The sequence below is a fragment of the Schistocerca serialis genome, chromosome 3 (genome assembly GCF_023864345.2).
Source record: "Schistocerca serialis cubense isolate TAMUIC-IGC-003099 chromosome 3, iqSchSeri2.2, whole genome shotgun sequence".
Classification (NCBI taxonomy): domain Eukaryota; kingdom Metazoa; phylum Arthropoda; class Insecta; order Orthoptera; family Acrididae; genus Schistocerca; species Schistocerca serialis.
In genome coordinates this window covers 740,242,941-740,270,842 of record NC_064640.1, presented here as the reverse complement: position 1 = coordinate 740,270,842, position 27,902 = coordinate 740,242,941, and the positions used below count along the sequence as shown (strand labels likewise).

The window sequence follows — 27,902 nt, the reverse complement described above, 5'->3', positions numbered from 1 at the left end:
TCTTAATGTTAAAAATTGTGTATCATGGTATGAAAGGCCATAACTCTTTTACTAACAGAATGCCTATCTAGTAACGAAGAATGAATATAAAGATTGTCTATGGCTGTGCCACTGTTCCCCTGCACACTGACAGGAAAAAACACCGTCCACATAAGACCATATGAATTTAGGAGATCTACCAGCATCCATTTTCTGGAACAATCATAATCAAAATGAATATTGAAGTCGCCACATATAACTAAATTCTATCACATCCTATAAAGTGAATCAAGAACCCACTCTAACTTGAGCACAAATGCTCTAAAGTCATAGTTAGGGTACCTATAATCAACAAAAGTTAGAAGTTTAGTTTCATTAAATTCAACTGCCTCTGCTCAACATTCAAATTTCTAGGCGTGCAGTCCGGAACCGCGCGACTGCTACGGTCACAGGTTCGAATCCTGCCTCGGGCATGGATGTGTGTGATGTCCTTAGGTTAGTTAGGTTTAAGTAGTTCTAAGTTCTAGGGGACTGATGACCACAGATGTTAAGTCCCATAGTGCTCAGAACCATTTGAACCATTTGAACCAACATTCAAATATCTGTTCAGTGCAGTACTGTGGTATGTCTAGGGACTCAAATGGAATATTAATTTTTACATACATGGCCACTCCGTCACCTCACAAGGAACTCCTTGATAAACAGCTAGCAAATCTGTACCCTGGTCTGAAGTGACCATAAGTAGAATAACCACATAAAACAAATTGTAAGAAAAACAGATGTCAGACTCAATTCGTAGGAAGAATCTTAAGAAATGTAACTCATCCACAAAGTAAGGGGCTCATGAGGCACATATTCCACCGATTCATGAGTATTGTTCAGTATGGGATCATTACCAGGTAGACAGATAGAAGAGATCAACAAGACCATTGAAGGGGGGCATGTTTTGTCATGGGATCATTTATTTGGTGCATGAGTGTTACAGAAATGCTCAGCAGTCTCCATTGTCAAGCATTACAAGTGAGATTTACTACTGAAATTTTGAGAGAATACTTTCCAGAAAAAGTTGGATGACATATTACTTCCTCCCATATACATCTTAGGAAATGACACTGATGAGAAATTTCAAGAAATATTATCTAATACAGAGGCTTATTGACAATCATTCTTCCGATGCACCATTAGGGAGTGGAACAGGAAGGGGGGATCAGTTATAGGTGTGAGAAGTACCCTCTGCCACAAACCATGTATGATGTAGATGCAGATGTATATTTTCCCTTATGAACACTGATACTGCAATCCTATAGGAACAAAAGGACAGGCTAAGTCTGATTAATTATCTGTAAGCCCAGTACATAGTACAAAATTTTTCAGGTGACCTAACTTGTTCTATGCCATTCCTGCCTATTAAAGGACAAACTGAAATGTTGTCCCAGATTGATTCATGTTTATAGGTATTCTGAATATAGAGGAACATGAGTGATTACATATGTAGCCAAAGAAGCTCCTGTAGCAGCTAACTCCCAATTCCTGTGATACTACCTCCCAATCGCCATTGATTAAACGTGCCAAGAAAGGAATGAGAGAAGGGTAAGTTCTTTTTCAAATTTTCAGGCAATAAACAGAGGACTTGTAATCATTTTTAAATTACCTGTGTGATTCCTAAAAAAGTAGAGAGTTATAGGCACATCCTTTCACGTTTACTTTTATGATTTTATAAAGCGTTACTGTGAACTTAACAACTTGGTAGAGCAATTATGGAAGAGTTATTAACATCCCATGCAATATTTATCAGTTAAATAGTCATCCATTTCAGAAAATCTTTCATCCTAACCTATCTACAGGGAAGAAAGGATAGCTGAGGTACATTAACTGCTAGTGATTTATCACTGTTTACTAATATAAAATACAGATGTATTCTATTTAATGTCAAGTGTTCATCATTTTTTCTAAATTTCAACATATGCAGAGCATATTATTTTCCATAATTCCTGAACATGTTTAGAAATAATTTTGTATGGTAGCTTCAGTTACTGATGAGAAAGTAGATTATTATTTTCCTAAATGTTACGGAGGCTCTCAATCTCCAGTATTGAAAGAAGGCAGTTTAGGTTGCACAGGTTTCCTAGTGTGATCAGATTTATTTAATCTCCTTCACAGTAGATATATTCATTCTCTGGTCAGGCATTATAACGTATTTGTACAACACGTATGCCAAGAATAGAACTTAAGTGACTGCCAACCGTGGACTGTACTACTGGCCCTAGTATTGTTGCATTCTGGCAAAAATTTTCTGTCACAATCTCATTTTCTTGGTTACACTGAGAAGGTAATAGGTAATCTTTCTTAGCTGTTATTCCTGTTAGTCGTTTTTTCCACTCTGGCAGCTTGAATCTCTGGATTTCACTAATAGTTATAACAACGCCCATCACTGCCACACCCAGTCAACCACATAAACAAACAGCGATTGCATTCACCCATTCAGGTTTATTCACCTCAGCTTGTATAGCCCCATGCTCTTTTGTCTGCAGAAATTTTTTACTTCTTGATGTGACAGAGATTCCCCTGGCAGAGACATCACGTACACTACGCACGCATTAAAAAATCAACTTATGATTCGTTCAAAAATCAACTTAGAATGTGTTCAAAAACCAAAGGAGTGTATAGAGAAAGTTCAAAGAAGCGGAGCACGTTTTGCATCATCATGAAATAGGGGACAGATTGTCACTGTCATAAAACACGATTTGGGGTGGACATCATTAAAACAAAGGCATTTTTCATTGCGGCGGTATCTTACCACGAAATTTCAGTCACCAACATTCTGCTCCGAATGCAAAAATATATTGTTGACGTCGACCTACCTAAGAAGAAATGATCATCATAACAAAATTAGGCAAATCAGAGCTCTCACGGAAGGATATAGCTGTTTGCTTTCCCCCCCAGGCAGTGTTCAAAATTGGAATAACAGAATTATTGTGAAGGTGGTTCGATTAACATTCTGCCAGGCACCTAAGTGTGATTTTCAATGTATCCATGTATATGTAATTGCAAATGAATATGTTACATTTATTAGATCATTTATTCACACTGTAAACAGAAATGGCCCTATCACGTTTCCCTGGGGTACACTGGAAATTGCTTTTACATCTGTTAATTTTGTTCTGTTGAGGGTGACATGCTGAGTTCAGTCCACAAGGAAGGCTTGAATCCAGTCACAAATCTGTTGTGATACTAAATAAGCTCATAATGTCAGATGCCTTCCAGAGGTCAACGAACATGGCATTAACCTGTGCGCCATTGTCTGCAGCACTATGTATGTCATGGAGGAACAGAGTGAGCTGAGTTTTGGAAGATCTCTGTTTGACAATCCATGTCAATTTTTATAGAGGACAGCTTCATTCAACAAAAATGTCATAACTCTTGAGCATAAAACTTGTTGCATAATTATGCAACAGATGCATCTGCCCTATGGGCCTTCCTCAAAATATAGATGACCTGTGCTTTTTTCCAGTCTTTAGGTATCGTTCTTTGGTCCAGTGAACTATGATAAACAACTTCTAGAAGGGGTGTATGGTTTTTTTGCATAACCTTTGTAGAATCCTATAGGTATCTTGTCTGGTCATAATGCCTGTCCACTACTAAGTAGTTGTAGTTATTTTTCTGTTCCATGCTCAGTTATGTCTATATCTGCCATTTCAGCATTTGTACAATGATTGAAAGGAGAGGCTGAGCCTCTGTTTTAGACCTTCCCCTCTGCTCCAAACCAGAGGATTGCGATCAACCATGAGTATGATGCAACAAATAGTCAGCTCAACATGCATTCTGTGTGATGCACCAAATTAGCTATACACTGAAAGAAACCAAGGATAGCCTCAGCATCCAAGTGGCAGTCATCATTCATGCCAACATGTGCCACTGTTTGCAGCCGGTTGTACCTGAGATCCCACGGCAAACATACTGAGTGCACACTGGCATTCTTTCCTACCCTGCATGGTATTTCTATGAGGAACTCCATTACACAACTGCCATTGGAGCTCCATATGATTAGTGTACACATCCTCTGCACTTGTCCAGATTGGGCAGGAAAGCTAGATGCTGGCCCAACAAGTGGGGCAAATTGTGCAGCCTCAGAAGTGTTACAAACACAGGTATGTTCTCCTGTGAAACATGCAGAACTAGCACTCCTGGAAGAATGGATATTGTGGAGGTACAGCTTAGCCACACCCTGGAGGATGTTCCCACAGTGATTTTTCACTCTGCAGTGGACTGTGTGCTGATATGAAACTTCCTGGCAGATTACGAATGTGTGCTGGACTGAAACTCAAACTCAGGACCTTCACATTCAAACTACTGGCAACATGCACAAACTGGGCTAAAGCACGTCTCCACAACATCCTTTGTTCTAGGCCTGCTAGCCCTGCAAGCTTTGCAGTAGTAATTCTGTGAAGTTTGGAAGTTAGGAGATGAGGTAGTAGTGGAAGTAAAGCTGAGATGACAGATCATGGGTCATGCTTGGGTAGCTCATTTGGTAGAGCACTTGCTCACAAAAGGCGAAGTTCCCAAGTTTGAGTCTTGGTCTGACAGACAGTTTCAGTCTGCGTTGAAGTTTCATATCAGCACACACTCTACTGCAGAGTGAAAAATTATTTTAGAAAGCTCCAAAAATTAATTTAAGTTCACTATCTAGTATTATACATGTATGTAAAGCAACTTGTCTTTCTGCCATTTGTTTCTCAGTATATTCAGTTAATGATCCCACAGGTACTTCGTCAAAGCAACTGAGTGTGGCAATTGGAGAGGCTGCTTCTGCCATTTTTGATGTAACCACACATTTCTTCTGTGTTTTGGGAACTTATAAGCATTAACAGTCATCAGACAACCTGTCCATGAGTGCATGCTGTACACTTAATGTCAACATTAGTACTTGAATAGGTAATAAGGCTAACACAAAGTAGTAGGCTTCCAGATGTGGTGCTAATGCAGAATGCTCAACAGAGCGAAGGCAAGGAAGCTATGTCCTTCAAAGCTTAACCTACACACAAGAGATGCATGAATTGGCCATATACTGAGAAATGACACTGTAATTGAGGCGACAGTATAGCAGAAGAACACAAGAAGTACACTGAGACTTCTTACAACACACACCAGCCGACCTATTTTACCTTAGGTGACTTAGTGGTGGCCCAAATTAATTACTCACAAATAGAGTGAAAGTATTAGTGATAGCATATGAGATTATGATATTTCACATATATCTGTAAGGAACACAATTTTACATAATTCCAGATCATAAGCCACTCATAGCTGTTATAAGCCTCCAGTCTAAGTTCCCACAAAAGTAAGTACAATGATCGCAGTAATGGGGCTTATTCCCAAGTGCAGAACTGCCTGACATTCATTATAGGCCTGGCTAATGAAAATTCTTGATCCCATGAAACTTCATGGACTAAGTTTCATAAGTACAAGTCAATGCATTTACAAATAAATAACAGTGTGTAATCTATTCTAGTAGAACTCCCTGTTACTTCTCATCACATAGACCCGTGTACACAGGGAACCATGCTACTCTGCAGAGTCACATCATCAGTTAGGTATGGGTTGCAGTATCAGCTACCGAAAGGATTACTGCCAGCTTTTATAACATACTTCCCAATACAACATAGGGTCAACACAACTAGTTTCATAATGTTGCTGGTTATGTGGATGACAACTGTAGTTTTATCGTCCTGCCTACATCCCAGCCATTGCTACTCCAGTTACTGCAAAGGTCACTTTGGGGAATAATACACATGATAGCATCACATCATGTTTGTTGCACAGGCATTGACACTGAGACTCAGATGCGACCACTCTTTGGAGTAGGTTCACACTCATTCAAGGGAGCTATATGGTTACTGGTCATGGAAGCCATCTCAAAATTCCTATATGTTGTTCAGATGACTATCATCACCAGAAGTTTTACAATCTTGGGTGTGGGAAAAGTATTTTCCATGAAGAGGACACACCATATGATGGTTTCTGATGACTGCCCACAACTACCTTCCTCACACTATTGGAGCTCCTGTAAATGCAGCAACAGTTATAGTCAGCACCTTATTACCATTTTGTTCCATGCAGTATTTAATTCCAAAATGTGACAAATTGTCCAAAGAAAAATTATGGTATCAACAGTGACTCAGGAAGACCTAACAGTCTTCTTTGCAACATATTGTCTCATCTCCATTAATTGTGACAGGCCTGTAGATCAGTTGCACATGCTTAGATTTTAATTTTGTTCAAAGTGCCATATCCAACCCAGCAAGCCCATAGCCCACTGTCACAAAAATATGAGGACATGAGCTCACATATCTTTATGTCGATGTGAAATCAGGGTGTTATCATTGGCTATTCATGGTACCAAAGTGTCTGAAGGCAGAGTCAGCTCATCCTCCATCATAATCAACAGTTATAATGACACAAATGGGTGACCAACAGAGTGGCCAGCACTGGCCAATAAGTAGAGAGACTCCATCATGAGATCTGTACAAGGATAGTGTTGCATAGCAATATCAATGTCTCGCCAGAGCTAGAGATACTCTCTCACCACAAGGCAGATCACTGCTGACCATGGAAGTGTAAGCCATACCAATAGTTACTGTCACTGTGACATCATGACACTGTTAAAAGTTGCCGTCATAGACTGCATACTTCACATGATGTTCAGTACTCATTACACTGCTTACTCAAGCTGCCTGCAATGGCTTTTATGGATTTAAAAAGAATAATGAGCCTGGGTAAATAACTGTTTAGTGACAAGCTGCATGAGACATTACATGTGGACTGATAAATAACAGCTCAGATGTTGATATTTTAAATACATGGCAAAGACAAAAGTCATTGCAGGGACAGCAATTAAAGCATCTACAAGAGCTACTCATTGTTGTAATGTGGGAACATAATGATTTATCTCACATCCAAAAGGGCATGATCATTGGTTTTCAGATCAAGAGTGGAAGCATTTCCATAATGGCTAAGTTTGTAAACTGTTTGCATGTTGCTGGCATTAAAGTACACCAAAATGGCAAGATGGTGCTATAAGAAACCTGTGCTAAGGCAGCTCTGGTACACCATGAGCCATAGATGAAATGGGTGAATGATGGTTGCAGAGATGTGTATAGGCAAACAGATATGCAAATGTTGAGCGGCAAACTACCCAGATGAACCAATGAAATACCAACAGTGTCTCTTCAATGACAGTTCATCGAACATTTCTGCATGTGGATCACTGCAAAAGGCACCTGGTTTACGCAACTATACTGACTGCTGTTTATCAGCAAAGAATGGTAGAATTTTTACATGAGTACCACAACTAGATGTCCACTAAGTGGCAACAAATGGCCATTCCAGAAGAATCACATTTTGTGCTGACTGAGACAGATGGTCATTGACGTAAACAGGATGAAACATTTGAAATTAAACACCCTGCAACACATAGGATGGATCTAAGTTGAAGGAGGGAGCGTTATGGTCTGGGGAATGGTCTTGTAGCATTCCCTGGGTCATCTAGTCACTATGGAAGGCACAATAGATGCATGTATGCTTTGGGACCATTTCCACCACTACATGCAGTTTTTTTTCCTCAGAATGATGGCATCTACCAGCAGGACAAAGCAATGTACCACACAGCTTTCAGTGTACACTGAGCAGCCAAAACATTATGACCACTGCCCACCATGACACAGGATGGCGTCGCAAGCACGTGATGAGTTAACAAATGTATGTAAGCAGAGAAGACATGCAAAGGGGATCACCCTAGTGAAGATATGGGCTGAAAATGTGGAAACCCATTGACATAAGCGACTTTGACAAAGGACAAATTATTACTTAGCAAAGACTGTGAATGAGTATATTGAAAAGAGTGACGCTGGTCAAATGTTCATGTACTAATGTCATGAGCATCCACATCCACAGACTGTGGGGTTTGGAGGCTCATCTGCTCTATAAAATAGGATGTACTGTGATTTGTGGCATCTCTGCCAAAAGATCACTGGTGTGCGCAGAAGTGTTTTGGAGCACACTATTCATCATACACTGTTAAATAGGGAGCTCCGCAGCAAGCCATCCCTACATGTTTCCATGTTGTGCCAATGGCATCATCAGTTATGATTGCCATGGCCATGGGACCATTGGGATTGATAAATTGAAATTATTGCCTGTTTGGGTGAATCACACTTTTGCTATATTAGGTTGCTGGTCATCTCCACAGACACTATTAAGGTGAAGGTGGCTGGAAACATGCAGCAGGCCACAGATGCAGGCTGGTAGGAGCAGTATTATGGTATGGGAGACATTATTCTAAGCTTTCATGGAGCCTGTGGGAGTAATCAAAGACACGCTGATAGCTGAAAATCACCTGAATCCCTTCAAACCTGATGTCTTCCCCAACGGCGATGCCATCTTTCAGCAGTATAATTGTCCATTTCTCAGTGCCAAAACCTTGATACAGAAGTGTTATAGCGAACTCATGCTGATGTCTCAGCAACCAAATTCACCTGATGTAAATCCTGTGGGACTCACCTGTGTCGCAATCAGCGGCATCACTGCATACACAAATCAGCGGCCCATTATTAGCATGAATTACATGAACTATGAATAGACATCTAAAACCATATACCAGCACAAACCTACCAAAAAAGTGTCAGATCCCTGATACACAGAATCAGTGATGTATTTCATTCCAGACCCATCAGTGTATGTGCATGGTTTGAAAAGCACAGCTGATTTAAACCCAACCAAGAATCAGTAGGACCACATTGATCAGGCTGTTTGCGCTGTGGATCCTCAACCCAGAACCATAGTACAGCTGGCCACAGTGCTGGAGTTGATTATAGTTCCACATTCTTACCAGTACCTTCCAAAATCTCATCGGCATATGCCATAGACAGCCAAAAGGGAAGAGGTAGTTATATGGGCTTTTGACAGGTATTCACATTAGTGTGACTGAACAGTGTAGTTGATGCAAGAGTAGAAATTCTGACTTACAACTTACAAACGCAAAAATCTCCTTTAGCATAGATATCATCCACTGCACTGCCACCATCTTTAGTAGCCATATATGGCTTGAAGTCTTAATATGTAAATAACAGCAACAGAATTTTACAGTTTTTGAGGTGTCAGACAGTGTCAGTCAAAAAGCCTACTTTTTGTTTTGGACTGGATGTTATGTGTTTTATTCACTACATGTGCTAGCCCCAGTAGCAGGCCCAGAAACATTGTCATTTGTATAACCGTGATTGTCACTAGCAGCATACTATCATCACTAACAGACTGAGAGAAATTAGTATATAAATATCCCTTTAGATCTCAATAATGTTATCCACCATATATGGGCTCTTTTATTCATGACAGACTCATGCAGTATGAGCAAAATGGAAGAGGTATGACACAATTCCTTAAAATTACAGTTGAGCAAGGACTTGACATCTAAGCAGCAAGCATTTTAAGCAATTAATAAACCACTCTGAACAGAAGTAGCCTTCTTCCACACAGCACTTTATTGAACATGAATGCAAACATTGCTTTATTGTAATACACTCTACCAGTATTGCAGCATGTTTCAATACTGCTGAACGCCTGGATTGATTTACTTTATTTATGGTAAGTTTGCAGAGCCTACCAAGTCTATTAGTGTTTGCTGCATCTTCAGTTCAGTGTACTCTGCAATATGTCTGCATGAAAAGCTTGTCAAAATCAATTAATGAGCTTTGACAATAAAGAGAAAATGAAATCAGAATATAGTGTATATCATTTCATTAATTAGAGTGCTACGATTATGTTCCTTTATGCATGATGAATCAATTGGGAATACAAAGCAGTGAAGGAAGATCATAAACAATGGAGCAAATTTAGTTAAGTAGCTTTCTACTGCAAACAGACCCAATGTTTTCTAATATTCATCAAACATCACTTAGAAGCCAAAATACAAAATTTGAAAATTTTCATCAATACCTAAAATTTTGTAGTAGAATGTTGTACATCATATAAAATGTTAATGATATCAGTAAAAAGCCACTATCATTTCAAGTAGACACAAGTCCAACAGTGACATTACGTAACATGGTAATATACTACAGAACAGGTTTACCACCATTGTCACTAGCTGACAACCGTATAACTTTATGTTACAAGATAAGAATACCAGTCAATCTTATGTTCAGAACAGAAGCCTGTCAGAAGCAAGTGATACAAAGTGCCCAATACTTTCAGGTTCCCTGTGGTATAAAACATTTGTTTTCTCAATTTAGAAGAACTCTGTGAAGAACTTTGAGGTCTATCTTGGATGTTCCAACAATTTCAAAGTCCATATTACCTTCAAACCAACAGCAACTATTCAGTTTTTTGGAGCAGGCTCTGTACCAATTTCCCTTCGAGCAGTAGTAAAGAAGGAGTCAGAGAAACTACAGAATCTCTGTATTGTCAAATATGTAAATGTGAGCAAATGAGCCACACTTACTATATGCACAAAAAATAAATGGACTATTGCGGCTTTGTGCACATTTTAATATTGTAGTCAACTACATTTGCATTTAGATTATACGTTACAAAGATAAATAATCATTTTCCTTGCAGTTAAGCTTCAGAGAATGAAATCAGTATATCTTCTATGAATGGCTCTGAAATGAAAGTGGATCACCAGAATTTAATATTGCAAGTTTCTGTGAACATTAATGGCTAGTTGGAAGAAATGAAGGAAAATATGAAAAATCAAAGGGCAGAAAATATTAGTAGTATCAAGTCAATGGAAAGTATATTAACCAAAGGAGGCACTGATGCCAAAAACAAAGTTGGGGATAGAATGTAACTCAAATGAATACATAAGTTTTAATGCCAAGGTTAAGAATGTAATTTTCAGAATAGATTGCAACTTAGAAACTAAATTTTCTCCATTGGAAGACAGTCATATATGTGAATGTTTGCAGTAGCCAGATAATGTGAATGAGTGTGATATAATGAATGTAGCAGTGACCAATGTGCATGTTGATGCAGAGCAAAGTTATATTATTTTAAAAGTGAAAGTTATTTATTACGACAATTTGTTGTTGTGTGGTATTCAACTTATCCCAGCATTATTCATGATGGATAGCTCACGGGTCAATGATCAGATGTCATCCAACAGGCACAATTTTCCAACATTGCCTTCATCACCTCATGATGTAAACATGCTAATTTTCTGAAATATTGGGCCCTCATTGATCCATAAAATAAAGAACTATTTCATCACTGGCAATTCCACTGTTTTGTTTATCTAAATAATGAAGTGAATGGCATAGAAGCAGTTGGTAATGGAGTTGGTAGTGATTTGAACAGTGACATAACTGATGTTTTTTATAATGTAGAAAATGTTAACGGGGCTAACGTCCTTGTGGTGGTGAAGTCAGATACAATAGCTGGGGAAAAAATATGATACAGTAAAATCAAAGGGGTTAAGATCAAACATGTGTTCATCACGAGAAAGTGCTTGGTAATATAAAGCATGTAGCACTGGTGATGCTGAAAAAATAAAGTGTATGGAACACTAAGACATAATGATCAAGAAATTGCAGGAAGTGCATGATTCAATGGAGGGATTCCCATGGTTTTATAAACCTAGAAATGCCAGCTGTAAGATGGACTTGGAAGAGTTTACTTATCTGTGCTTGTAGAGTTGTGTAAACTATTGGAAAGCCAATAAATTCAAGTTAGCAAGGGAGTTGTTATCTAAGGTAAATGAGAACAAGTGATGGAAGGAGACTGATAAGTATGGTAAATATATGATGATGATTTTAAAATATAGCCACTGGAAATGGAGTCTAGTATAATCATCATACTTCCTGTTTCTTTTGAAGTAATTTTTTAAAAAAACTATATATTATTTGTTCATAGAAAGAGAACAACTGTGCAAGAAGAAAACATAACACAATAAAAAGTTAAAACAGATAGATTGACACTGAGAGCAAGTTTTATGTAGAATGAAAAGAAGTCACATATATCTTCAGGTTTATGAAAGACATGTAACTATTTTAGTGTATGAAAGTGACAAAATGTACATTGAAGATGAATGAATGGTATAAGTGTGTGGTGTGTGTCTGTCTGTGTGTGTGTGTGTGTGTGTGTGTGTGTGTGTGTGTGTGTGTGTGTGCATGATTTTATGATTGATATAGTTTTGCTGCAATTGACAATGCTTACTCCAGAAACATATGGGGTGGCACTAAGTGTTTTTCATGACTAAACAATGATGGCTGTCAGAGTATTCTGTGCATATGTGAAATATGTATTGATGAATGGTAAGTGGGAATAAAATATAAACTTTCCATGAGGTGACTGAGGAGATGTGGTTGGCATTATTTTTTTGAACATGTAGATGTAAAATTTGTTTGCTACCATGTAGAATAGGTAATGTTAAAAGTGGTATGGGGGCATGGATATTTATCACCAACATAGTTCTAGCTCTATTAATGAATACATTGTTTTTATCTACAAGTGCTCCTTTAAATAACAGTTATTTCTGAATGCTGGATAGTAGACTTGATGCTAATGTGGCATGATTTGTATGTCTAATGAACTGAAGCTGTCCTGAGCCAGAGCACTGAAGTTCCCACAGGAGATTCAGTTCTGGTCCAGTGTAGCAAGAAAACTGACTACACAACATTACAAAAATATATTCAAAAACTGAAGAACAAGTTAAGCAAGTGTGGCAAAAGTGCTCTTTGAAAATGTGCAGTGAAATAATTGACAGAAACACCTTTATCTGTTATGAAATCAAGCAACGGAATTTCCAGGTTGGAATTTTGATCATATAAGGAAAAGGTACATTGATACTCACTGTGAAACTAGGGGGAGCAGTGTGATGATATGATTCACAGTGTCCACTTACATGCAGTAAAAAGTAAAAAAATGTGGTCCCAGATGTGTGTTACACTGTTATTAAGTAGTGAATCCAAATGACATCAGGCAGTGGGTGCAGAAGGAGTGTCTGAGAGCAAGGGGCAAGCATTCTGCTGTTGGTGGGCCTGATGGTATCAAGTTTGTATAACAAGGTACTGGACAATGTATTTTAAAAAACAGGTTCTGTACAGGTTTTATTCAACCTGCCATGATAAATATTCAGATACTTACATTTTATTATCACAAAATTGCAATAGATGTATATACCCTGTTACTGCTTTCCCAGTCTGACTCCAGTACTGACTCAAGTTTTGACTTTGCTGTCAGTGAGTTATTCTAATGACGTCTCAGTCTGTTCTGTTTGAGATACTTTAGTACAGCTTTTTCTGTTCTGCTCCCAGAATAGTTACAATGCACTGCATTCTATGCTACTTATGATTTTTCCTATGTATACTGCCACTTTGGTGAATGTCTGACAGCTGTCAATCATCCACTGAGTACCAACCATTTACCCAAATTCAACTGCTCACTGCAGCCACCCTGCCCACATTATTACCCATGGACCAGCAATTCTACACTATCGGCAGCTTATACAACACGTGTATGAGTTCAGGCTACCAACACAGAACTCTAGAGCTCATAAAATCCTACTACCTCAGACACTTTACTGTGACAACTCACTCAAAGCATCTCAAGATCCTGGTGCCTTTATGTATTACATTGACTTCTCTATTTTAATAAAGTACGTTTGAAGTTGCTATCCTTATTTAGTTCTAGGTCCAACAATCTTCTTTTCTGCAAAGAGATGAAAAGTAATTTTATTCACTGTTTAATTTGAACTTACCACATTGTGGTAAGCAGTTTGGATCAATATACACCAATAACATCCATGTCACTGTAACAATATCTTACTGGGAGACAACGATGAACGTTATACCATTGGGGTGTTGTCATTCAACAGAAACATAGTAAAGGCGTGCATGGAGCTTAGGGAATGCACACTTCCTCTACACACATTGCTCCAAACCTACATATGAGATATTGATGATGAAAAGCTCCAGAATGCCTAGAACACTTATTTGTGAAATGTTCTACATGGGTTTAAAATGCCTTGAAAGTATTTCTTTCTAAATCTAAAACTATGTGTACTGGCCGTGTCTCGTCATTTACTACCAAATGACTGCCAAGTAATCCTATGCCAATGGTGTCATTCAGATGTAGTACAGAGGGGCATGGGATCAGCATACCATTCTTCCAGCCTTTTAAACCTTCCCAGACCTGGGAGCCACTACTTCTCACTCAAATAGATCCCCAAATGGCATTACAAAACTGGATATACTATGTTCCAGCAGTATCACCTAGCTAGAACTCCAGGCAGTACTGGGAATCTAACACAAGTTCTCCACATATCAGACATACTGAAAAATTAACTATGGAGGCAGGCAAATATTTATTTCTACTTTAGAAGAGATGCATGAACTCCTCACATTTCATTTTTCATAGAAAACTGCTGGTGGTTTCTGTTAATGAATTAGGTTGACAATGTTTATAAAAACAAATATTTTCTTGTATCTTTCTGGTGAAATTTCTACTTATTCCCAGTTTATTGTGTCAACATATATTTGTGAAAGAAGATTTCTCAGCTACTGATATTACTTAACAGAAATAATTTCAGATTTGAAGAGACTTCAATCATGATGTGTCAATATTACTCTAATTCAGTAGGAAGCACACATAATGTTCAATAACTAGCTTTAGTTTTGTACAGCACTGAGTAAAGACTTACTCTCCTCGCTTTAGTTTTGTCATGTATTCAGTTGAACGCTTGCTAGTTGGTTTCATTTTGATGCTGGATGCAGTCATGGGGCAGGTTCCTTCTCTGCTGGTCAACATAATTCCTCGCATTGCTTCATGTCGTGGAAACCTAGAAGCATGAAGTCGATGGAGAAATATGACAATGGATGTATCCAACTGAATATCAGTATTCTGTCACTATTATATTACATCAGAGCAGAACAAGTAAGCTTGTTGCATGGTTAATGTAATGATCTCTGTTCACATGATTGTTTGGTTGACCTTTATGCATCCTCAGGACAGTTGTGTTACCATCCTCTGATGCTAGAATATATAGCAAACTTTACCCGCTAATTATCATAAGTTGTGAAGCCTTCCTCAGATCTAGTCTTGTCAAATGGCTGTATACAAGAGTGCAGTTATTTTTTATTCAGTGTGATTAATCATAAAACCATGTTCAGATTTGAGTAACATATTTCAGCTCCCAAAACATTTTAATTTTTAAGGATTTCTTTCTGCACTTATTAGCTAAGTAATAATACTGAGATACACACCACCAGTCTCTGCAGTACAAATACCAAACAAAACACATACAACCCAATAACCAAAAAATAACAATAATACTTATGTACTGGCTCGAACCAAATGTAATTACTGTGAGGGACACATGGTATGGCGTAAATATAAGTCTAAAGATGCTCTGAATGTATTAAATGATTTTAATTTTCGTTTTCCTGTTTACAATTGGAATTGTTTTTACAGTGCACAAAAGAATGTTGTTAAGTGCCCTCTCACCTCTGGCCATTATACTGTATAGTTTTAGTAATTTAAACTTAGTAATGACCTACATTTGCATGTAGATGACATTGTATAAACATAAATAATTATTTTCTTTATACATAAGGTAAGATGATTCATTCAAAGAGAATAGTGGTTACTGTTGCCACTTTTGTAAGTACTACACACTATGTTACTAAATCAGGGACTGAGTCAGTAAATCACGCTTTATAATTTTTGTACAAACGTTGTGAAAGTCATGAGGCACATCATCTGTTAAAAGGAATTAAAAATGAAAAAAACCTTAAAATTACAGGACATCATTGGGATACAGATGTTCTTTGCATTGAAATGACACAAAGAAACTGGTCTCTTTTACATTGTTTATTTGCCTGCACTGTCTATCATTTCTAACAGACTTGTATTTGAGAGGACGTGTGTGCCAGTCCACAACAGTTCAGTTGGGTTTTGGTTCCCTGTAGAATCCAACCCCATCCCTTACACATATTGTTCATCTTTTGAAACTGAAATTCATAGGTTGCATATTGTAATTGAAGCTGACGGTCTCTAAATGAGCTAGAAGGCTAAAAAACTCTATTCCATGAGCGTAGATTTTCACCATATCTCCTTAAGAAAGCAGTGCAAGCCATGCCTCAGTAGCAATCAAGAGACCAGGAAGAAGAATCAAGCCGGCCGAAGTGGCCGTGCGGTTAAAGGCGCTGCAGTCTGGAACCGCAAGACCGCTGCGGTCGCAGGTTCGAATCCTGCCTCGGGCATGGATGTTTGTGATGTCCTTAGGTTAGTTAGGTTTAACTAGTTCTAAGTTCTAGGGGACTAATGACCTCAGCAGTTGAGTCCCATAGTGCTCAGAGCCATTTGAACCAAGAAGAATCAAGTAGAGATGTTGTCAGTAGTTACATGATTTTTTCAATGTGCGAGAAGTGATTTCTTTTCTTTTTTTAAAAAAAAAAAAAAAAAAAGAATGGAAGGATCAAGGGGTTAAGTTCAATATGAGTGACCTTTCTGACATCAGAAACTTCTGTGGGAAAGGTTAGTGACAATATACAGCAAAAAGGCCATACCCAACAAACTATAGAAAAACAATTTAATGAATTTAAGCAGCTGGTATTTACTTCTTTGCCTGAATAAATCAGCATTGGCTGAGTATTGCACCTCTGCTCACTACTCTATGAGCACTTTCAAAAACTGTCCGCCATCACATCTTTCTCGAGAAATGAGGTTAAGGAAGTAGTGAAAAATAACTAGCACCAGATATAAGCAGTCTATATGAATTTTTCAAATTAGAAAATTTCAGTACATGGATTCTGCACATATCTGTTATATACTGCCATAGTAATTTCTCTTGTGAATCTGAACCTCGTCATAATTTGACTGACTGAAGAGTTGATGCTTAAGCATTTTGACTTGCATCTTCCACATTCAGTTTTATTTTTAATTACGGTTATCACATTTTTATAGTGACTTCCTCATTTAATAACATGTCCATCTTAAGGAACAACACTACAGTGAGCTCAGCAGACAATGGAAGGATCTGCATGACAATCATTGTATGAATTATAACTGAAATGTCCGGATCAATAGCTTGGTACATTACAAAAGATATAATTGCTAGCACTGTTTTCTTGACTGCCACAAGTCCAATACAAGCAGTGCATTGGTCCTCATACTGTGTCTACTGATGACACTTTTGCACAGACACAGAGATAGCTGTTTCTGCTGTTCTACAATCTGAACTACTAGAGGTGTACACTGACATGGAATGACATGGTCATAAATTTTCTGTGCCATACTAGAATGGATATAGGGGTAAGTTTTTATTCAGGTGCTATTCCATAGAGTTATTGTTTCAAAAAATTCAGTGACACTTAAAGAAAATCCTACTCTGGTTCAATGTGTTTTAGGAAGATACCCACAGCACTAATATCAGTGGTTCTGAAACCATAGGTACCCACAGGCTGAACCAGAACTCCAGTGACAAACATTCGTGGATACCTTCCGAGTATATTGGCATTGGAGATCTGTGGTATCTGGCAGCTAACTACAGAGTAACTGCACTTTGTTTTGTTTATTGCTTGAATTAGCTCAACATCTTTACTGCACTGAATATAGTGGACAACCATGCAAATGAGGACAGTTTGACCTGTGTGTCTTGTTTTGATTTGGTCACGGTACCTGCTGTTGACAGCAGTAATTCACTCCATATCACATTGTCCTCAAGTTTGCTTTCAGTACTGCACCATTCTGCCCAGGATTTTGTTTCCCAGCAGTTTTAGTTGTGCATTAATGACGATACACAGCAGTATTAAGGCTAGGCATAACAATGAAAAGTTGGACAATCTGCACTTGGTTTACGAATTCACTGAATGCAATGTAAAAATAGCATAATGAAGCTGTGATAACAGAATAAGTGGTACTTCTTGTGGTTGTTGCATAGTCTGAGTTGTGTGACGTACATTTTGATTACTGCTTATAAGAGACTTCTTCACTGTCCTGAAGGTATTTGCACAGACACAAGGATGACTGCAATTAACAAATCAAATAAATTACAATTACATTAATCACCCACCAGAGGGAATGAGCCCTTATACTAAAATTTTAAAAAAGTATCCCAGAACAATCTTTGAAAGCTTATCAGTGGAGTTCTGGGTCAGGTGATTATGTGAAAAGGTGTCCGACATGGATATGCCCACACGAGAGGAGTTAACAGACTTTGAATGCCGAATGGTAGTTGGAGCTAGATGCATGGGAGACTCCATTTTCCAAATCGTTTCAGAATTCATTATTGCAAGATCCACAGTGTCAAGACTGTGCTGAGAATCCCACATTTCAGGGTTTACCTCTCACCTCGGATCACACAGTGGTCAATGGCCTTCACTTTATAACTAAGAAATTTTCCATATTTGTGGGAAGGTCATAAGGGACCAAACTGCTGAGGTCAACTGTCCATAGGCTTACACACTAGTACTTGACCTAACTTAAACTAACATATACTAAGGGCATCACAACACCCATGCCTGAAGGAGGACTTGAACTACTGATGGGGAAGGCGCGTGAACTGTGACAAGGCAACTCAAACCGCGTGGCCATCTTGCATAACATGTCTAAGAACAGTGGTGTTTGCGTTGATTTGTCAGCGCTAACAGACAAACAACACTGCCTGAAAACACCAGAAAAATATATCTAGGATGCATGATAATTGTACCCGTTAGGACAGTGCAGTGAAATTTGGCATTAATGGTATATGGTAGTGGACAACCAATATGAGTGCCTTTGCTAACAGCTTGACATGATCTACATTGCTACTGCTGGGCTTGTAATCATATCAATTGGACTCTAAATGACCAAAACCTGTGCCTTGGTCAGATGAGTCTAAGTTTCAGTTGGTGGGAGCTGATGATGGGCTTCAAGTGTGGCCAAGACAACATTAAGCCAAAGAGTCAGGTTGGCAATGAGGCACTGTGAAAGCTTGTGGTGGATCCATAATGGTGTGGGCTGAATCAGTCATCACTGCCTGGAAATGGTTATTTTCAGTTACTTAGGTTTCAGCAGCTAGAATTAGCTCTTACACAACCTTAGAGGAATAATAATCAGAATGTACAACGTGGTAATTTTAACATTAAATTTCCTTCAGATATAACAGTTATAAACAGCTGGAATGATTGTTGTCAACTTTCAACCTGCTCCCAAGGGTCCCATTCTCAACAAGAGTATACTGGCTTAGAAAGATCTTGATTGACAATCTGTTTATGGACCCAATGAATTACAATGTCATGGAAACACAATCCATAGTAAAAGGTATGTCTGATTATGATCGTCAAATCACAATGCGTAAACTTGCCAGAAGGAAAAGAGTAAATTGCCACATGCTTCGTAAACATCTTATAATAATAAATAGGGAATCTACCAATCACTTAAAAAAGAGTTTACACTTTTAACAATGGGAGGAAGCACATGAGGCAGACACAGACAATCAGAAATTCAATTCATTCCTGGACATAATTGGCAACCATTTTGAAATCTGCTTCGTCCAAACAGGAGTTAAAATGAAATCATCCTGTTATTGAAAAAAGGAGTTGGTAACAGCTGGCATCAAAATATCATGTGCTAAAAAGAGGGACCTGTATGCAGAGCAAAAGATGACCACTAACCTGGAACCTGCACTAGAGAAAAAAGAAAGTACTCTAAAATTCTAACATGTGGAATCAGGAGGGACAAACAAACACCCCATGCAGAAAAAAATAGGAAATCTAACAATAAAGTAATAACCATATGGAACATAAAAAAAAGTGAGACAAGTAGGAACATAAAATCTCAACAAGCGGAGACTCCACTATCCTCTGGCAGTGGCTCACACAGCAACGATCAAAAAGCTGAAGCCTCTGATTGTAATAGCTTTTTTGTCACAGTAGCTGAAACAACAGGGAGCTATCATAAAAATATCTCCAAAGGAGCCACAGAGCTACTAAATCATATGCAAATCACACCAAATATAGCACTTTATTTCAAAAGCACAACTCCTAAAAGAACTGAATAAAATCATAATGTTCTGGATATGATGGAATAGCAAACAGGATTTTAAAATCATGTGAGGACTTATTCAGCCACATATTATGCTATTTATGTAACCAGTGAATGAAAACTGGGACATTTCCAGATAGACTGAAACATGGATTAGGGTTGTCCATCCATAAAAGTGGGGCAACCATTATACTATCCAATTGTCGACTCATCTCTTTGCTGCCAGTGTTCTCAAAAGTGTTTGAGACAGTAGAATGTGATAGGGGTTATGATACAAAATGGCTCACTAACTTCTGCATAGTTTGAATTTCATAAGAGATGCCCCACACAGAGAGCTATATTTAGCATAGCAGATGAAACTGTAGGTGAATTAAATCCCTGAAGGTACCGAATGGGGATCTTCTGTGACACTTCCTGTGCACCACAGCTCCATCAGCAAACAGCCACAGATTGCTACATATATAAATGAACTGATCGATATGGTGAGCAGCAGTCTGTGAGTCTTTGCTGATGATGCTGTGGAGAGTGGGAAGTGTCACCACTGAGTGACTGTAGGAGGATACAGAATGGCTCAGTAAAAGTTTCTAGTTGAGTTGAATAATGGCAACTTCCTCTAAATATAGCATAATAAATGTTAATACAGATGACTAGGGAAAAAGTCCTATAATGTTCAAATACAGCAATACTAGTGTGCCGCTTGACACAATGACATTGATTAAGTATATAAGTTTAACATTGAAAAACAACATGAAATGGTACAAGCATGATAGGACAGTTTCATAGAAAGTGGTTGGTCAACACTGGTTTACTAGAAGAGTTTTAGGAAAGTGTGGTTTCTTAAGTACTGGTTGCATGCTACGAGTTCCTGCAAGCTTGGATTAAACGAATACATTGAAGCAATTCAGAGGTGGGCAGCTAGATTTGTCACTGGCAGTTTCAGTCACTATGTGAGTATTATGGAGATGCTACATGAGTCCAAATGGGAATCCCTGGAGGGAAGATAATGTTCTTTTCGCAAAGCACTACTGAAGAAATTTAAACAACCAGCATTTGTAGTTGGCTGTAGAGTAATGCTACAGCCACCACTGTACAATTCTTGGGAGCATCACAAAGACAAGATAAGAGAAATTTGGGTTTGTGCAGAGGCATAGAGGTAGTGGTTTTTCTCTTGCTCTGTTTTGTGAGTGATAGAGGAAGAGAAATTACTAGCAGTGGTACAATTCTCCACCATGCATCTTTTGGTGGCTTGCACAGTATGTATGTAGATGTACATGAAGAGGAATATACCATAATCCTTTATATACTGCTCCTACATGGATCAGAAAAATGAACTCTAACTAATTCCTGCATGTGGGTCTTTGAGCAGTGATTCTAACTTTAGTGCACACCCAAATGGTGCAGTAGGAATCCCTGATACTAGCCACAATTAGGAATATGCAGAATATAGATATAGATGTGTATGTATATAAAGTACTTAGCATTTGTGAAAGCAGCAGACAAATTGCCAGTATCCTGTGCAACCCTCACATGCTTGTGTCAATGACAGTCATGACTCAAAGTATACACAGTGGGTTGCAGGGTCAGCAGTAGTGTCATGGTCACTGTAGGAGAATTGTCATGGTGGTAGCTGTCTCCAACTTTAATGGCATTCTTATTCACCATGATATTGTCAAACATCAAAGTCTGACCAAGTATGGTAACATTTGTTTCATGTAGCTTAAGGAATAACAAAGAAAAAAAATCTGCTAGGGCTGCTGAAACAATTTACACTAGCTCATATAAGTCACTGAAAGATCGCAAAAATAACAGTTAAGCAAACACATATGAATGAAATGTAATGAAATCCAGAAAATGCGACATAGCAATAAAGCACCCACAATCTAAAATCGACATAAGGGTGACCTCTGAATTTCATTTTCATCTGAAAGTGTGAGTATATGATCCATTCTCTGATTTTGTGAAGACCTACACTTTTCTGTACCAGTCACTCCTGTCTTCATGTATCTCCCTGTAATTCTTAGTTTTATGATAGCTATTACCATGGATTTAAATACGTTTTTTTTTTTTTCAAATGTACAGTGGTGAAGACTGTTGGGTAACAAAAATTGGTGAAACTTAGTGTGCTATGACAGGCATACAATTCAAGTCTGTTCTTCTTTTTTTACTGCCTTTTCACTGAGGTAATGCTAACTATAAACTACCTTTCTTTCTGTGGTTATGTTCCTCAGATAACATGTAAACATATAGAATATTTGAAGAACCAGTAAAAAGGCTTACTTACTAATATAAAAGGCTGATAAATGACTTACTGCGCTGGAGACTGTATCTGATACCTCCTTCGTCGTCCCTTTTCTGTACTGGCCCTCCACAGCAGGTACATCTTGCACAGCAGCTGCTTTTCTTTCATTACACGGTCGAAGGACCAGAATGCTAGAAACACACTTTGGCCCGCAACCACTGGGTCTCAACTGTCCATATTTATTTAATTATTTATCTATATTTATTCATCCAGGGATCATTTCACAATGACATCTGAACTGTCAAGTTTATACAATGAAAATCAGTTCGTCAAAACACACAAACACACAGAACATATAATTATGCTTTATGAGGGTGGGAAAGATGATCAGCTGTGGCCTTAATGAAGGAACCATCCTTGTATTTGCCTGAAGACATTTAGGAGAACCTGTGTTAACTGAAATCAGGATGACTGGACAGAGCATAGTGCATCCCGCCAAATGTGAGGATGCAGCTGCACAGCCTCATTCAGCTGGATGCTATCATTCAATATGTTCTGATTTACACACAACTTGATTCAGATAACCTACCCTACGAAACAGAAATGTGGATACAGCTACAACACCTCCACTAAGCTGTGACTGTGTGACTTCTTTTATTTTACCATGATAAACCCATATGAATAATTTGTGTACATGTGCAAGTGCATGTGTGTGTGTGTGTGTGTGTGTGTGTGTGTGTGTGTGTGTGTGTGTGTGTGTGTGTGCCTGATTTTTTCATATATATTATTATACTGTAATTGAGAATGTGTTCTACACAAATATAAGGGGTATCATTAAGTGTTTTTCATGACTATTCAGTGATGGCTGTTAGTGTGTTCTGTGTGTATGTAAAATATCTGTTGATGAATTGTAAGTGAGAATAAAATATAAGCTTCCCATGATACGACTGAGGAGATATTGTTGTCATTATTTTTATGAATCATGTAGATGTAGAATTTGTTTGCTACAATGCAGAATAGGTAATGTGTAAAGTGGTATGAGGGAATGGCAACTCATCACCGAAATAGCTCTAGCTCTATTAATGAATACATTATTTTTATTTGCAAGTGCTTTTTTAAATAACAATTATTTCTTAATGCTGGATAGTAGACTTGGTGCTATTTTGGCTAGATTTGTATGTCCAATTAACTGAAACTGTCCTGAGCTAGAACACTGACGTTCTCACAGCAGGGTCAGTTCTGGTGCAGTGTAGCAAGAAAACAGACAACAGGATGTTATGAAAGTACATTCAAGAACTGAAGAACAATTTAAGTGAGTGTGGCGAAAGTGCTCATTGAAAATTTGCAGTGAAATAATTGACAGAAACATCTTTTTGTTGTGACAGTGCCACAAGATTTAAAACTGCCGCTACGTCAGTATGCGAACACGGCGATAGAGGCGCTACGTAGCTCAGCCGAGCACGGGAGCACCATCTGGCTATGAACGGCGCCGGCCGCGTGTCACGGCACGGCATTGGAGTGACTGATTCGGAGTTGGTAGCATGTAACTCGCTATTGCTCTACGTTGTATATCCACGCAATTTATTAGGATTAAAGGTTATAACACGTTTTGGCGACGAGGTCAGATATTTTTTTTCCTGCGTTGTGGAATTGTGTGTTCGTGTCGGGGCAGCATGGAACAGCTTATGCAAGTGCTCATTGACCAACAAACACAGCTCATGGCTGCTATTCAGGCGCAACAAACACAGCAGACGGCTGCTATTCAGGCGTTGTCGACGTCGCTTACTCATCGTCTGTCTTCCTCTTCTCCGCCTCCATTCCCTCCTTACGACGAGGCCGCTGAAGACTGGGAGGATTATGAGAAGCGTTTGCTGCAACACTTCTTGGCTTTCGGTGTTGTCGACGCTCCTATGTGGAAGTCGTTATTTGTATCTTGGATTTCCCCACGGATCTATCAGCTGCTATCTCAGTTAGCCCCTCTGCGGGAACCTGCCTCTCTATCATACCAAGAAATGTGTGACTTATTGTCTAACTATTACCGAAAAAACACCCACGTCGTTGCTGCCCGCATGGCGTTCTACCGGTATCGTAAACAGCCTCATCAATCTTACCGGGCTTGGGCGGCGGAACTACACGGTCTGAGTAGGAGATGTCAGTTTGTCACGGACACTCATCATGAGTCTTATGCTGATTCAATGGTACAGGACGCTATTCTACGGCTTGCTCCTGTTAAAGAAGTTCGGCAACGTGCCTTACAACTGCCACACCCGTTGTTGTCGGAAGTTCTCAGCATCGCTCAATCTTTTGAAGTGTCTCACGCTGCTGGTGCGGAAACAGACGCGTGGTGTGATGTGGGCGCTGAACAGACCACTTTCGACGCAGACAATTTGCCTGTTTCACAGGGGAACGACGATGTGGCAGCGGTTCACTCGCGTCAACAAAGTCGCGTCGGGCCACCACGCTCGCAGCGAAAACGGCAACCACAGAAGCAGGTTCGTTCCGCACTTCCTTCTTGTCCACGTTGTTTCGTACAGCATGACAGGGCTGCATGTTCAAAACGTTGGGCCACGTGTAATTCATGTAGGAAAAAAGGCCACATTGCTTCTGTGTGTGAGTCCCCTAAAGTTCCTGTCGACGAGGACGAGGCATTGGACATGGATGTTAACTGTGTGCTTTCTCAAACAAATAAGTTGTTTGTTACTGTTCGTGTTCTGGATAAAGACATTTGCATGCAAGTGGACACTGGCTCTGCAGTAACTCTCATTAATTATCGCACGTATTTGGAGTTGGGCTCCCCTCCCTTGTCTCCCAGAATCTGTGAACTTATAATAAGCAGAAAATTCCCATCGTAGGCCAGTTTAATGCTTCCACTGCCTACAAGTCTGTTGTTAGGCCCCTCACGTTTTATGTGGTGGATCATGCGGGCACGGAAAACCTGTTCGGTTATGATGCTTTCCAGTTGTTCGGGTTCTCCATTGATGATGATGTGCACCTCATATCTGAGGATATTCCGTATCAACAGCTGGATGGATTGTGTTCTGAATTCTCGTCTGTGTTCTCTGCTGGTCTGGGTCATGCCAAGGATTTTGAAGCCCACATTACTCTTAAGCCAACGGCTCGCCCTAAGTTTTTCCGGGCACGCCCTATTCCGATGGCGTTGCGCTCACCAAGGCTGAGATAGACAGGTTAACAGCTTCAGGGATTCTCCTTCCTGTTACCTCCAGCGAATGGGCATCGCCAATCATGGTGGTTTCTAAACCAAACGGGAGTCTGCGATTGTGTGGTGATTTTAAAGCCACTGTTAACGCTCAGAGCCTCATTGACACTTATTCTCTTCCCCGTCCTGAGGAGTTATTTACCAAGCTCGCTGGGGGCCAGTTCTTTTCCAAACTTGACTTATCGGAGGCGTACCATCAGATGCCGTTGGATGCGTCTTCCAAGGAATTTCTCGTCATCAACACTCGTGGGTTGTATCAGTACCAGCGGTTACCATTTGGCGTCGCTAGCGCGCCGGCCATTTTTCAGCAGTTTTTGGAACAGCTCACGGCTTCCGTTCCCGGCTGCATCAACTAGCTGGATGACATTGTCACTGGGGCCTCCACTGAGGAGCACCTTCGCAATTTGCGTTCACTGTTTTGGGTTCTGCATTCGGTTGGGTTGAAGTGCAATCTGGACAAGTCACAGTTCTTCCAACCCTCCATTGTGTATCTTGGTTTCCACTTGTCCCATGAGGGTATACGTCCTCTACGACAGCACATTGCGGCTATTACCGCTCTACCCCGGCCGTCTACGGTCAAAGAACTTGAGGCATTTCTAGGCACGATTGCTTATTATCACAAATTCATTCCATCCGCGGCAGCGGTGGCTCATCCTCTGCATCAGCTGTTACGCAAAAACGTTCCTTTCTGTTGGTCCGACGAGTGTGAGCAGGCTTTTGTCCGCCTTAAGGCTCATTTGCAGTTGGCGCCTTGTCTTGCCACATTCCATCCGGGTCAGCACTTGGTTCTAGCGACTGACGCATCACAGTATGGCCTAAGGGCTGTTCTCGCCCATCGGTATGAGGATGGGTCGGAACGACCCATCGCCTACGCTTCCAAGGCCCTCAACGATGCCCTACGGCATTACTCTCAAATCGAAAAGGAGGGGCTCGCTATCATTTATGCTCTAAAAATGTTCGGCGTTTTTTTGTATGGTTCTAAGTTTCACCTCATCACCGACCACAAGCCGCTGGTCTCTCTGTTCAGCCCCTTGGCGTCGCTTCCGGATAAGGCAGCTCACCGCCTGCAACGTTGGGCCTTATATTTGTCTCGTTTTCACTATGAGATTCACTATCGCCCCACGGCCCAGCACGCCAATGCTGATGCGTTGTTGAGTTTGCCGATGGGCCCCGACCCGGTTTTCGATCAAGATGAACTACTCTGTTTCCACATTGATGAGGAAGAATGTTGTGCGGTCGAGGGTTTTCCACTTACAGGTTCGCAGGTCGTATCGGCTACTGCGCGGTACCCGATCCTGCGTCAGGTGATTGGTTTTGTTCAACGGGGTTGACCGGACAGGACCAAGGGCCGGGCATCAGATCCCCTTCGCAACTACAATGCCTTGTGCCTTCGTCTGTCTGTTCGTGAGGGTGTTGTTCTTCTGGCCACGGATGGCGCATCTCCTCAGGTCGTGGTGCCAGCATCTCTTCGCAAAGATGTTCTCAAACTATTGCATGAAGGCCATTGGGGGATTTCTCGGACTAAGTCCTTGGCCCGCAGGCACGTTTATTGGCCCAGTATTGATTCAGACATCGCCCACATGGTCGCTTCATGTGGTCAGTGTGCTCAACAACTGGCTGCACCCCATACAATGCCCTCTCCGTGGCCTGACCCGGCGCAGCCGTGGGAACGGGTGCACGCTGACTTTGCCGGTCCCTTCCTCGGCACTTATTGGCTACTGTTGATTGACGCCTTCTCGAAGTTTCCGTTTGTTGTCCGATGTCTGTCGCCCACCGCTGCGGCGACGACGCTGGCTTTGTACAAAATCTTTGCGCTAGAAGGTCTTCCATCCACGATTGTCACGGACAATGGCCCTCAGTTCTCTTCGCAGGCCTTCCATGATTTTTGTACTGGACAAGGGATTCATCATGTTACAGCACCGCCCTTCCATCCGCAATCAAATGGGGAGGTCGAGCGCCTTGTCCGCACTTTCAAAAGCCAGATGAAAAAATTCCTTAGTGATTTTTCCACAGATGACGCTCTGTTGCAGTTTCTGAGTTCTTATCGCTTCACGCCTCTGGGTGATTGCAGCCCTGCTGAACTCTTGCATGGCCGCCAACCGCACACTCTACTGCACCTGCTTCACCCTGTCAGGCCTTGTACTGTGTCCCCCAGTGCGGGCAAATACTCGGTGGGCGCCGACGTGTGGGCACGAGGATATGGATCGCGCCCTAAATGGATTCCAGGGGTGGTCAAGGCTCTTCGCGGCCGCCGGCTTTGTGGAATACGTATGGACGACGGCATGGTTGTTCGCCATTACTACCAGATGCGCCTACGAGTGGTGGCCACGCCGGTGTCTCCGCCCCTTCTTTCGCCTCCACCAGCCCGAGAAGCCAGTCCTGTCCCTGCTGCCGATCTTCCGTGCGTGTTGCTGCAGCCGACATCGCTACCGCTTCCGAGTACGGCGGAACCGG

General features: G+C 40.4%; 1 protein-coding gene across 2 annotated transcripts in view; it reads right to left on the bottom strand.

Moving 5' to 3' along the window:
* LOC126470594 (uncharacterized) overlaps nt 1–27,902 on the bottom strand; it is a 66,682-nt gene that overhangs the window by 32,664 nt on the left and 6,116 nt on the right. For both annotated transcript variants that reach the window (XM_050098546.1, XM_050098547.1), the window contains exons 2-3: nt 22,302–22,422; nt 14,669–14,806 (exon numbers count right to left, since the gene is read on the bottom strand). In XM_050098546.1, coding sequence (XP_049954503.1) covers nt 14,669–14,806; nt 22,302–22,399 — 236 coding nt within the window. In that variant the 5' untranslated portion in view covers nt 22,400–22,422. The remainder of the gene's footprint in view (nt 1–14,668; nt 14,807–22,301; nt 22,423–27,902) is intronic.